Genomic DNA, 13,293 nt, shown 5'->3' on the forward strand with positions numbered 1-13,293 from the left:
GCTATATTGTATATAAGAGTAGTTCTGGCAGGAACATGAGATTTTCTGTCTTCTATTCGAAATCAATCGACAACAATGTCTTTCCACAAATTTTCGTGGAATTTTGTGGTTAAATAGTAAAAACAGCAGCATTGGTCACGTTGTTCTCGTTTTCCTTTTTTTCTTTTTCCTCTTTTTGTTGTCCTTTCTGTTCTCTTCCTTTTCGCAACTCTGTGGGAAAAAATCCTTCGAGAAAAGTGTTACGGTACGGATTGATCAATGTCACCTGTACGAAATGAGATTTCTACAAAAATCATCCCAGACTGATATTATTACTAGACGAGTACTGCTTGGTCTATCATGAAAGTTACCGTAATTTGGAATATGATATTTTTAAACGCTCCAAATGTTCTGACTCAGACAAATGTGTTTACTTTTTTATTTCCTTTCGATGCACCTGTGGTGTATGTGAATAAATAAATAAGTAAATAAACGAAAATGTGAAGGAGAATCATTCGTTTCTCATTTTCCAATTTTATATTTTGAGTGCGAAAAAAAAGAACTAGAGGTTTTGGAAATTGTTTTCCGTGAAAAAAGTGTTCTCTCAAAATAGCATTAGAATTATTTTTTTAAAAGATTTATTGATATCACTGAAGCAATCGTATCGATTTCATGCAAAAAGAGAAAAATTTAACAAATTAAAGCTCTCATAATAGTAAACAATCCATATGTACCGGTGTTCAAAGGTCCACAAATACAACAAAAATAATAAAAGTTGCAAGCTGCTCACAGCATACGAAAAAAAAATTCGCAATAGCGGAAAATTTTTTCGAGAGAGAAAAAATTGAATAAAGTCTACGCAAAATATAAGAAAATATATGGACAATAGGAGGTGATTTTACAACGAGTTCCTATTTATACAGATAGTGAACCGTGGACAACACTAGATCTTCTTATGCAGTACAGCATAGTCACCGATTGCGATCAGACCGGCTAGCATTTCTTCACCTGAAATTCGGTAGGAGTTAGTGAGTGATATCTTCTCTTAAATTTTAGTGATGCGAGAACTGTTCCCCATAAACTTAGTTTGAGAAGCTCCTACAAGCGTGCATGTGCTGTTTCGTCTCTCAGAAATAGCAACATAAAAGGATAAAGGATAAAATCACTGGCGTATCAATCCACTCGGGATGCGCCAACGCATTTTACTGGAATTCGTAATCGTTGAGGTTTTAGAACGCGTGTTGGCCTATACAATTGCTTGCGGGGGCAGGTCGATGATCAAGTCAGTGTCTTTATCCTCCCAGACAAGTCTGGCATCAATTTATCGACCCCGAAGGGATGAAAAGCTTGGTGAGCACCAGAGCGGATTCGAACCCTCGACCATGTGGTTACAATGGACCTCTAACCGACTGCACCACACCCGCCCATTAATAGCAATATATATAAATATAAATAAATAAATAAATAAATATACAGGACTTGTCTGAGAGAATAAAAACGCCGACTTAACACATCGGCTGCCGCCCTTCTCCATCACTGGCGCATCCCAAGTGAATTATTGATATGACAGTGACTTTATCCTTCAATTCTCAGCTTATTTACGGCATTTTCGAGTGTTTAATTAATAATAAACATACTATTTATAAATATCCTGGACCACATAAAGAATTTTTCTTTCTTCATTAGGATCTTCTTTGTTAAGAAGAATTTCTTTAAGATGTTAGTATCTGGTCTAACGTTGTGATCTCCTTGACTTGTATCGATCACATCCACATGTATTGATCCCTGTTCGCGCCCTAGTTTGCTATCCAAATAGTTGTCTCGATACATCTTCCTTATTCCAATTCACTCCCCCTTATTAATGAGGCTCGGCAGTGAGAATCATTATTCTATCCTATTCGCTATAAGCGTCCGTCCGTCCGCCCCATTCCTTATTCTGTCTAAAGGCAGATCCGAAACCAAGAGTTTACAAAATTCCCTAATCACTACCACTACTACTACTAATATTTTCTGTAATTAAAAAAAAAACTTTCATTTTTTTGCTACGTCTCTGCATACTTAAGTATTTGATATCTATTTTATTTTTAGTCAGAATTAGTGACTGACATTTTCTCTAAATACTTGAGCTCGCACTTTTTCTCTCGACCATCATAGCGATTATAGCAAGAAATTTATTTAGACGTGAGAATTGTTCCCCAGAAACTTTTTTTTTCAGAAGCTTCAACAAGCAGGGATATGCTTTTTTGCCTCCTAGAAATAGCTATTCATATACTTTTTTAAATAATTATTAACTTTATTTTATCATTTATTTTTTGCTGATTTATTTTATTTATAATGATAGGGTTTTTATCGTGGAAAGAAAAAAATGTCGTTTGTAATAATCAAATGGTTGCTGTGTACAGGTAGAGGCTTGGGACTCAAACCTCTTATTACTTATGTATGTGGGCGTGGCCTACCTCAACTTCGAAATCAGTGATAAATTGAAAAAAATAGGATGCAATATTTAGTTTGGTTGTCATTAATCGTTAACAACTACTGCAAACTATTGATTCGAACAGAATTATTTGAAAGTAGCATTTTTTTTACCGTGAAGAGGTGATAAGGTTAGCGAAACCAGGAACTGCTATGCTTCAATCAAATCTGATTGAACCTCGGCAGCGCCAGGAATCGTATGGATTCAAGGCCCACGAATGAAGAAAGTTTGAAGAAAGCTTTTGAAGTGAAGACTAGTTTCAAATAAATAGGAGGAAAACAAGGATATGCTTGCAAATGGTATACTACTGTGATTAAAAAGTAGTAAGAATTTTGAAATAAAACAAAAACATTGTATTACTCTTCAGAATTTATTTCACCTACTTCAAAGTACTCCCTTTTGGGAACAATACACTTATACCAAACCTTTTTTACCAATTTCCGAAATATTTGTTATACGCGAGTTTCTGGATAGCCTTGAGCGCCTTCTTCGATGCCGCTTTTATCCCCTCAGTCGAGTAAAAACGATGACCACGAAGTGATTTTTTGAGTTTCCGGAAGAGTCAGAAGTCAGATGGAAAGCCAAAGCAGGTGAATAGAGTTTCTGCGGATCGACATAACTAGAGGTTTCAATGAAGAAGTCGCGAACAACCAAAGTCGGGGCATCAAAGAATGAACTTTTGGAGGGAAACGTCAACATGTGTAACTCGTTTAACAACTGACGGTCCTGTTATGAATTTTGACACAGATTTCGGTGAAGGTTGGGTCAATATGAGAGAAAAAAATGCATTTGGATAAACCTGGGAGTTTTTAAATGAAAAGTATTTACTACTGTTTTTTATCAGAGTAATACAAAGTACATACTATCGGCGGAGTTTGCGTCAAAGTACAGGCATTTTCTAAGATTTCCTTGAAAAGGAGAAAATAAAACTTTATCTAAGTACTCTAAACAGTTTTTTCTTTACGCCAATGTTTTGAAAATGAGGTAAAAAATCAATAAAAAGAGTAAAAAGCCCATGTTCGACTGTCCTAAGCTAGGTAAGCACTACCGAATGTGTTGTTGTTTGAGTTTTCCTACCATTTGGATGCTTTCTGTAGGGTGATAAGGCGCTTGAGAGAATACATCACTAATGGATTTGATTTTTTCCAGGCTCTGACGAGAGCAAAAACGCCGAAACGTTAGCTATTAATAAATATCAATACCAATCTTGGCCACGGCTCAAAAAAATCAATAAAAAATGCTACGAGTAAAAAGCAATGGGTTCTTTGCTTACCTGTAGGCCTTATATAATGTGGCGGTAAACTGAACGCATAACTGTCATGTGAATCCAACGGTCGCAGTTCAACGCCAAAAATATACGGAACACCACGATCTTGCATATAATCTATACTTGTACCAGAAGCCGGATCTGCAATAGCGCTGATTCGAGCAAAAATCAGCGATCCGATCAATAACGCCCACTTACACATCAATTCGGCTATCGTTCCGTAGTTGTACTCGGCACCTGTTGCGTTTCGCATTGCTGCGACAGCGATTTTTGCTGCGTTACGCTGAACTAATATTTGATTGTCTGCAACTGCGGACTTACGGAATTTTTTTCCGCTACCTGATCCAAGTAGTTATCAGGACGGGCTTGTGTATAACCCCAGGGGGATAGTAACAGTTGTCCGTAGGAGTGAAGACTAGCGTAGATGATTAGGTTCGGGATTTGCCAAGTTACAAGGTCTCGTAGGCCTGAAATATCGTATGATTAGTTCCGAGCGGTTTTGTTTCCGTGCGTTTATACTTGCCTACGATTTCAGGCTCAGAAAATGGCCGACTGCCAGCGTAGATATTCGAGCATGGCGAGCGATTTGCGCCCGCCTCACCCCATCGATGTCCCCAATTTCGATTTGCATCCGCACCAATACACCATTTATTGACGGTAATGTTACGTGATCGTGTTTTACGCCATAGGCGATCCTAAACAGAACATTGTTCTCCAGAAAACGGTCTTTCCCGTGGTTCCACAAGTGATGAAAAGCTCAAAGATAAGCTGGGGAAGCTTCTACCGATTAGGCACCGTTTTTGATTTAAATTGACCAATGTATGCTGACATTCTTGATTTTCTTGATTTCCTCTTTTATTTGGATCTTTTGAAGAGCGAATCATCGAAGTTCATGTGAAAAATATAAAGGGAGCAATGCAGATCCAGAAAATATGACACAACACTCACAGAGACACGGCTGTACTCGTACCCGTCAGGATTCGCCTGCGGAATAATGTACCAATCAAATTTGTCCACACTTCTAGTAATTACAGGATCCTTACCGTACTCGGAAACAAGCTAAAGCAAAAAATATCGGTAAAGGTGAAAAGTTCCTCGTTATCCATGGAAAATCCCAACCTTTTTGATCATGTAGAGGGCTGCGGCTGGAGCCACCCATTCACGTGCATGAATCCCAGCATCGACGAATATTGCAGGTTTAAATCGGTGCGAAGATGAGATCTGAAGTATAAACGTGTTCAACGGCACTAAGCCACCTCTGAGATGAACGCACCTTCACACCGTACATTGGTCGACCTTCGAACGTTCTGGAAACATTCAACAAAGTCACAAGGTCAGGGCGTTGAGCTGCGAGCAGCTGCATAAATTCGACCATCTGTAAACAAACACAATAACAGTGACAATCTAAAAACAATGACAGTTGTGGATCCGAAGAAATTAAAGAATTATCTGAAAAATTAAAAAAAAACATTGAATTGATACCTCATCGTATGAATGGTAGTTATCCACATCAAAATCCATCGCATCAAAACTTCTCTTCGCTCGACTTCTGTACCGCTGCAAATGGCGGCGTTCTCGACGGATTTCCCTTAAAATACCTCTACTATATTTATTTTGTAAGGAGAAAAAACAATGAGAAACAAGGGTGAAGCAATATCTTCAAGATGCGATTCCTCTTTCAGAGTTTACACTTTCGCTCGACGCCGCTGTTGTTAAAAGTGGGCGGGGCCAACGACCAATGATGAACTTATACCTTAGTTCTGTAAGGAACAATACAGCAGTGTATCACGATTTTGACTTCGGTTTAGAAAACACAGCGAAATCTCAGAGTTCGGGCTATAGATTGCGGAAACCGTGGTTCCGCTGAACCTTTCCTAATCGTCGTAGAGAACAGTGCGGAGAACGACGCAGTTTCCTACCATTTCCTTTCCAGTTGCAACGCGCCATCCTTGTGCACGCGCCGCATCCAGATGCGAGCGGTCGAAGATCAATTATGTTTCCTCACCAATGCATTCAAGTAAATATAATAAGTATACTGCTGAAAGGACCTGAGCGTGTACATAGAGGTGCGCTCCTACGTATTTCGTAGGAAATAAAGCGGTTCCCACATTGTTTTTCACGACGATCAGGTAAGGATGGGTGGAACTATGCTGACTTCCGTAATCTACAACCTGAACCGTAGGCTTTCGCTGCGGTTTCCGCATCACGTCAAAATCGTGGTATTGTACCTTTAGTTTGATAAAATTCCTATATATGACACCTTCTCCTTCGACAAATCGATCGATACGGGTTGACGATTTTTGATAACAGCCAATGAGAGCTTTGTTCGTGCAAAAAAGAAAAGAATTGGCACAAAGAAAACATGAGGACATGGACTCCTTTGGTTGAAAAAAAAAACGACGGGCAGCGTAAAAATGTTGTCGTTGAAAAGCGTTTGCCTGTTTTTAAGAGAACAGAATAAATTTATATTATAGTAAATGGATAATTATGAATAATTCTAGCCAATAGAAAAATCCAATAGAAAAATTAATCAACTGAATCAATCACGAGAATCGAGTTGGGAATTTGCTGAACAGTGTATGGAAGGAGGAGGGAGTTATTACTAAGTTCACCTCAGAAAATTCTACAATTTTCTAAAATAAAAAATTTCTAGAATAGAATAAAATTTCCAAACACGAACCAATCGAAACACGAGGAACATACCTTCCAATATCTTCTTTTATTGTTTCCACATATGTGACTCCTTTTCGGCTGAGCATTTCCAGAAAAGCGCCAAGAAATTCAGGCGCTACAAGCACATCAGCTACTGGATTTTGACGTGACGGTTCACCCCATACATCAATCAGAATTCTTGGTTTTTCGGTGACCTGAAAAGAAAATTCCCATAATTGCGCTCAGCTCACTTATTGAATGGATGCATGGTCTATCGATTGTTGCACCTAATCAATAAGCCATCACGACAATTAAGTAAGGAAGGAAAAATATGTATGAACTAATTAAGAAACGGTTAAAAAAAACCTCGTTGAGTTCATATCCCTCACTTTCCATTTCGCTTAACCATTTTGCTAGTGTTTCATCGGCGGCAAAACGTATTAATGAATAGCTGAAAACTATAAATTAGTTGCAAATTTTCTTTTACAATGAATGATATCATCACTTATTAACCAAAAATAACTGAATAAAAATAAAAAAATTAAAAAAAACTAAAAAATTATTGTTTTACTCCTGAAATTACGTTTTATTCTTAATGGTTAGGCAAGTTCTCGAATTCAAAGTACCATTCCAGCATTTGATTCATATTCGACAATAACCGGCCCTGACAATCCGCTAAGTTCCAGCACATAAAAATGCGCCTCGTATCTGTGAAATTCTGACGGGGGCGGACAACGAATGTTCTCATTGGTTGTCACGGAATGATATCTATATGTAGTCTAACAATGTTCTAGTACAAATTGAACCTACCTCTTAATCCTCTTGGGCTCCTAATTCATATTGCTATTATTATTATTATTATTATTACTACTATTATTATTGTTATTATTATTATTATTATTATTATTATTATTATTATTATTATTATTATTATTATTATTAATATTATTATTATCATTATTATTATTATTACTATTACTATTATTATAATTATAACTATTATTTAATTATTCATTTCTTTACGTAAACCAATGCTACACAAGAAAAAGAAAAAGAAAACATTTGTCTGAAGCAGAACACGTTTAAAAAATTGGCAAGGTTATATATATAGAACCTGCCTCAGTCATTTCCACTGAAATGAATGTTAATGAAAGTGGAGTAAGGAAAATGAGGTACTATTAAGCGGTGAAACAAAGTGCATATTCTTTTTTGAAACACCATTGTTCAAAATACATTTTCTTCACATCTTTCCTTGTTTGTAATTTTTGGAAACTCATAAAACGGATTTTTTGTTTAAAAAAAATAAGTAATGAGAATTACATGATTGTTCAAGATATGTACATTTTCCTCATTGTTTGTAATGTTCGGGATCTCTCATGAAACGGATTTTTTTCTTTCGGCAACAATAAAAATTTTGAATTCTTTTAAATTCTCAAACAAAAACTTCTAAAAATTTTCAGCGCTCCATTTTGCTTCATTGATAAACGTAAAAAAAATATATTTTTGGATTTTTTTTCGCATGACGGATCTTAAGTGATTGGCAGTCTCTGAATGCTCTAAAATGCACCAATAATGTACCTCTTTTTGATTTTAACTCATATGGACCATCAGTTCTTTGTAATTTTACTTGGCTCGTTACGTTCTCGTACACCGAAAGGAATTGTTCGCAATTTTTATAGCAGCTCAAGTGGATAAATTTGTTTATTTTTGAGTTTTTTTCTTGCTTCAAATCAGAAAAACTACTCGCTCTTCATGGAGAGGTTCTCGAGACCAAGGATCCTTCATTTTCCTGCAATTATCTTTACTCGCTGACCTCTAATGGTTCACGTACCGTAGTCACATTGAGGAAGTTCTACTAGAAGAGTGAAAAAAAATCTTACCCATTATAGTTTTCTGCAGATCTGCCGGGAGAAGGTAATAGTGCTGACAGTACTATCCAGAGTAGCATAGCTCTGAAATATATGATTGAAGATGATCGTTAATCGATTAGATACGATCAGTGAAAATGGGCGATGCTGCGGTTGAACCGAATACATGCAAAAAAAACATAATGTTAGAAAGAATTGACAGAATTGACTATGTCCATGGCTGACTTCTGGAGCATAGTCACGTGATAGGATGAAGCTGCATTGTTGGAGACGTTGAAGAACACACACGCTCACACACATACACATACAATAAATGTAGTGGGTGGAGTCTATTCGGCGCATAATATATCCCTGAGCATCCCTGAGTATCCCTGAGCTGTGTGGGTTGATCGTTATTTAACTTCAGCGGAAGCGTTTAAATACCCCGGGTCCCGCCTCCGACAAGAGTGAACGGATATGGGGATAATTCGTGGATGTTAATCATCTCCCCCGCGATTCAGCGCTGTGGCGCCGCTTTCAGATATGAATAAATACAAATAGAAATACAATACACAATACAATATACAGTACAAAGTCTAAATCCTAATATACTAAATATTAGATAAATATTTAAATTAAAATTAGTGAATTATAACATAAATTTAAATTATAATTATTTAAATATTTAATTATTTACACTATTAAATCAGCCCACAACTGTGTATACATATGTACTGTATATATACTGTATGTTAAATCCTGTGGATAATTTTTGTAAAGTTATAAGCGATGAGTATACTGCAGATAAAATTAAAATCTCAATTTGAGTAAGAATTCCTCTGAATTGAGAAAAAATGGATTAAAGCTTTATCTCTCTTACGTTCCTTAATAACGGATTCTCTTCTTCCTTGGGAAAGGTACTGAAATAAGATTTAATGATGGTAGTAAAAATTCTAATAAACAACGGTTTATGTAACTATTTAAGAATTCAACTCCAAATTTCTCATAAAAATTCAATTCAAAATTGAGTGAGTGAAGGTAAAATAAAAAGATAAAAAAATAAACAAAATATAGTAAATATAAATATATAATGATATAAAATATAATAAAATATAATAAATATATAAATAAATAAAATATAACAAAATATAATAAGTAAAATATAAAAAATAGTATTAAAGTATTTAATAAATTCAAGAAAAAATTTACGAGTCTTTTCTATTATTTCTGGAAGATCAAAAGCATTTCCAGGATTTTCGCTTTTCATTTCTAAGGTATTGAGGCAGATTTTTAAGCAGAAATCAAACTTGACAACATTTAAAATTATTCCCAAGAAAAAAAAATAAAGGTAGAGCTTGTTACTATACCCGGTTCTGCGAAGGCTGAATGGCCAAGGTTTATCCCAAAGGCAACAACTGTCTAACAACGAAAGGTTTTTATACCACTTTCTACCAGAAATGATGACTTAATTGTTTGATATGGTCTTGGTCAGAAGATAAGGATAGAGTATAAGGAAATTAGAGAGGAAATAAATAATAAATAACATAACGTAATGAATCACTTCATAAACATTTTCAATAAGCGGAAGGGATTTCCGGAAATTGAATATGATTCAGTGGCAAGGAATTTTGTATCGCACGTCATTGCATACATTAGTAATTATCTTTGCAATTGACCTCATTGACCTTATTATTTTTTCTTTTTTTATTGAGCTGTCGTCTATTTTTGATTTTTGTGTCATTTGTTATAAACTGTTGTTTTTTTTTTACTTTTAACTCATAAAACAGGTTCTAAACGAGTAAAAGCATGAAGATGACAGCACTAGTAGTGCAGCTTCATTATCACTCAAAGGGACCATAGCTGCAGCCACAGGCACTCACTAGCGTTCACCTAAAATTTTTATAATTTATGAATGATATTTTTTCTTTTAAGGGATATGCGTGGGTAGAACGTTGCTAGTAAATCCTTAAGATCTTTTATAGGATCTTAGGGATTGTTAGTGTCACCACACTGAAACTGGTTCCATAATCTTTTTAAAAAAAAGCCGATTCAAGGAGTTTTGGAGACAATTTTCTTCGGTAGTACAAATGACGAAATTTGACGAGAAATTTTCGAGTAGGGATAATTATGTGGGTAGAGTCGCGTATGAATAGAATGAAGGTCGAAAATTTTGCACGTATATTTTTATCCATATATTTTTTTTCACCAAAATGGCCTTCAATACGGTCCTTAGATTCTCATAAATTGAAATCATCGAATTTCCGAGCGCTGGGCGAAAAACGAAATTACTTTTTAATTAAAATAATTATTGTGAGAAATGTTATTATAGTTATAAAATATAAGTGAAAATTTAATGGAAATATGAATTTACTTCTAATAATATTTCTTCGGATGACTTTAATTATAGTCCCATAATATGGGCAAAGGAAAAGGTCATTACAAAAAAAAAACAATGAGCACAAATTGCCTATTATATAATAGGCAGGAACTGCACTAATACATACTTATGGGAAAATAACTGAAATTATTAAAAATTAATGAAATTATTACTCTATGAAATAAATAAATAATGAAGAATGAAGAAGAAGGAAGTGTTTGCTGCAGGGGGAAATTCTCAGGAATAAGGAACACAACACAAGGAAGTAATTTTTGCTGAATTTGTTGGTAGCCATATCAATAATAAAATTAATCAGTCACATGTGAGGATTAAAAAGAGGGAATTTGAGATCCGGAGCTCAGACATTAACATTAGCTGGATTTCGGCAATCTGCCGGATTACATGGATTTAGAGCGAGAGAGAGATTATGAATAAGAACATCGTAACGGAAATGAAAATTCCTTCAGTGACGGATACGTTAAATTTTTTCTAATCTTCGAATTAACACCTCTAATCTGCTACATATTCCTGCTGTGATCCTAATCGCTTTCGTAAGAAAATCCTGTGTGTGGTTCGTTAGCGGAAGTGGTGTTGACTCTTCAAATCAGCTCAAAACACATTGAGCCGAAATTGTTGAGACTTCCCAGAGTTGGGTCCATGAAAAAATTGAAGTTGATTATAAAAAAAAAGTCAAAAAAGTTAAGAACAAAAATTATTTTTAAAAATTATAGAAAACTTATAGAAATTACGAGAATTAAGATTAATCAATTAAGAAATTATAGAAAAAGAAGAAAAGGAAAAAGAATTATAGAAAAAGAAAACGGAAAAAGGAAAAAAAAGAAAAAGCCCCAAGGGCATTAATGACGGCGAACCTCCAGGAAACGAGGCGTATTTGGAGGTTAACTGACGTAATCGTCATCAGCCTTTAATGGGATGTTAATAAAAGCTTTTAAAATTAAATTCTTCAGCTTTTATGAAGTTACAATCATAAAATTAAAACTATATAGAATAAAAATAGAAATAAACAATAACAAAATAAAATTATTCGTGACTTTTTTAAGAGACTGTTTGTTTGAAGAAGTCTCTCAAAAATAGGAACAACGCAATCGTTAAACATTTAAAAGTGCACTCATCAAGGCATCAGTAAGTCCTTTAAATGCGGCAGGGAGCAAATTATCCTGACAATTTTTTTTTGAAACTTATGATTAATGAGGCTGAAAGAGTAGAATTGCTTGTGCAAAAAAAAAGAAAAAAGAGGAGAGGTAGGAGTGGCTTACTGCGGTTAGGCGTATTTCTTTTTTAAATTTTGGGAGAAGAGAATATAACGAATAAAAAACGCATTATGACAACGATGAAAACACGTTTTTCATTACTAATCGAAAATTTTGAGGGGTTTGTGAAAGAAATGGTAATTCATAGTGACAAATAAAAAATGACAATCGCATAAACATCGGCGTAAGAAGCTAAGAGGGAAGACGTAAGGAAAATTGGATAACGTTACGCTTTTGAGGGCATCGCCTCCGCAGATGAACAGTGAACTGCTGCATTGAAGAAGAATTAATTCCTTTGGTTTTCAAATGTCACCGAATTCCTACCTCACTCCGAAACTCGGAAATAACTTCAGAGTAATATAACTAACTTCTAAAGTTATTTCTGTGTTTCGGAGTGAGGTAGGAATTCGCTGACATTTGAAAAGGAAAGGAATTAATTGAAATTCTCATGTTCGCCTAGAATTAAGCAGTTTGCATTGCACATTAAACAGTACCTTGATAAAATAACATACGAATACAATAATACAATAAAAAAATGAATAGCCGAATATTATATTGTACTGGAGACTGTAAATTATATTGTATATTCAATTCTGTAAAAAATTTCTCTTTTTTATTTTGTTTCTACTTTAAAGAGGTTCGCAGAACCTCCTCTGGATCACATCAACACTAACAAAATCACCGTAATCGATGCGTAAAAAATTTTTTCATGCCATTTCATACTGTATACTGTATACTTCTGAATGTGAGTCACAGTTATACTACTTAAAACTGGTAAATCCTCGTAGATGCACGAAAAGAGTTCGCTTGTCGGAAATTTTGACTTTTAGGTAAAATGTGAACGAAAACCGTGGCATATGGAATGTGGGACAAAAAAAATTTTTGCGACTAACCTTGAGTGACTACTAGAGGCTATTGGAGTGTATATAAGAGGCATTCAACGGTATCTTGAGGTTTTTTAAAGAGATAGCACGGAGATTTCGTGAAGGACAAATGTTTTCACGACGGAAAAAATGCGCTGTTTCAAGAAAAAACCCTGTATACAGTTCATAAAAGTAAACTTGCTTAAAATTCTCAAAAAAAAAGAAAAGTTTATTGTCGCCGTCAGTGTTTCTCGGGAATTTTTCACATGAAAACTTGTTTTCACTGAAAATATTCTTTGTTATATTAAAAAGGAATGTGAGCAAAAATGTTTCTTGAATATTGTTCTATAATAAAACCAGTAAATACAGTAAGTACAGTGGATGATTGATTTTAAATTTAATTGCAGAAAATAGAGGTGACAGTATGTAATTAATAAATAAATCACAAAATGTCTCAAAACTGGAAAATTCTGCACGTTATTTTCCTTGTTTGATAGTTTAGCTAAATTAACCAATAATAGTAGTTATCTGACTACAGTAACTATGATTTTATTTCTGTAACAG

General features: G+C 34.9%; 1 protein-coding gene across 1 annotated transcript; it reads right to left on the reverse strand.

Annotated features, from left to right (window-relative positions):
- Positions 1–922: 922 nt before the first annotated feature.
- On the reverse strand, positions 923–8,319 carry RB195_020885 (uncharacterized protein; the record flags this gene model as incomplete). Its single annotated transcript, XM_064189407.1, has 12 exons — positions 923–987; positions 3,726–3,860; positions 3,918–4,002; positions 4,059–4,186; positions 4,243–4,414; positions 4,668–4,778; positions 4,839–4,940; positions 4,993–5,094; positions 5,202–5,307; positions 6,423–6,586; positions 6,738–6,822; positions 8,252–8,319. The coding sequence occupies 12 exons, from the start codon at positions 8,317–8,319 to the stop codon at positions 923–925; spliced, it is 1,323 nt and encodes a 440-aa protein (XP_064045288.1).
- Positions 8,320–13,293: the final 4,974 nt, after the last annotated feature.

Source organism: Necator americanus, chromosome II, assembly GCF_031761385.1.
Source record: "Necator americanus strain Aroian chromosome II, whole genome shotgun sequence".
In the NCBI taxonomy this organism is placed as follows: domain Eukaryota; kingdom Metazoa; phylum Nematoda; class Chromadorea; order Rhabditida; family Ancylostomatidae; genus Necator; species Necator americanus.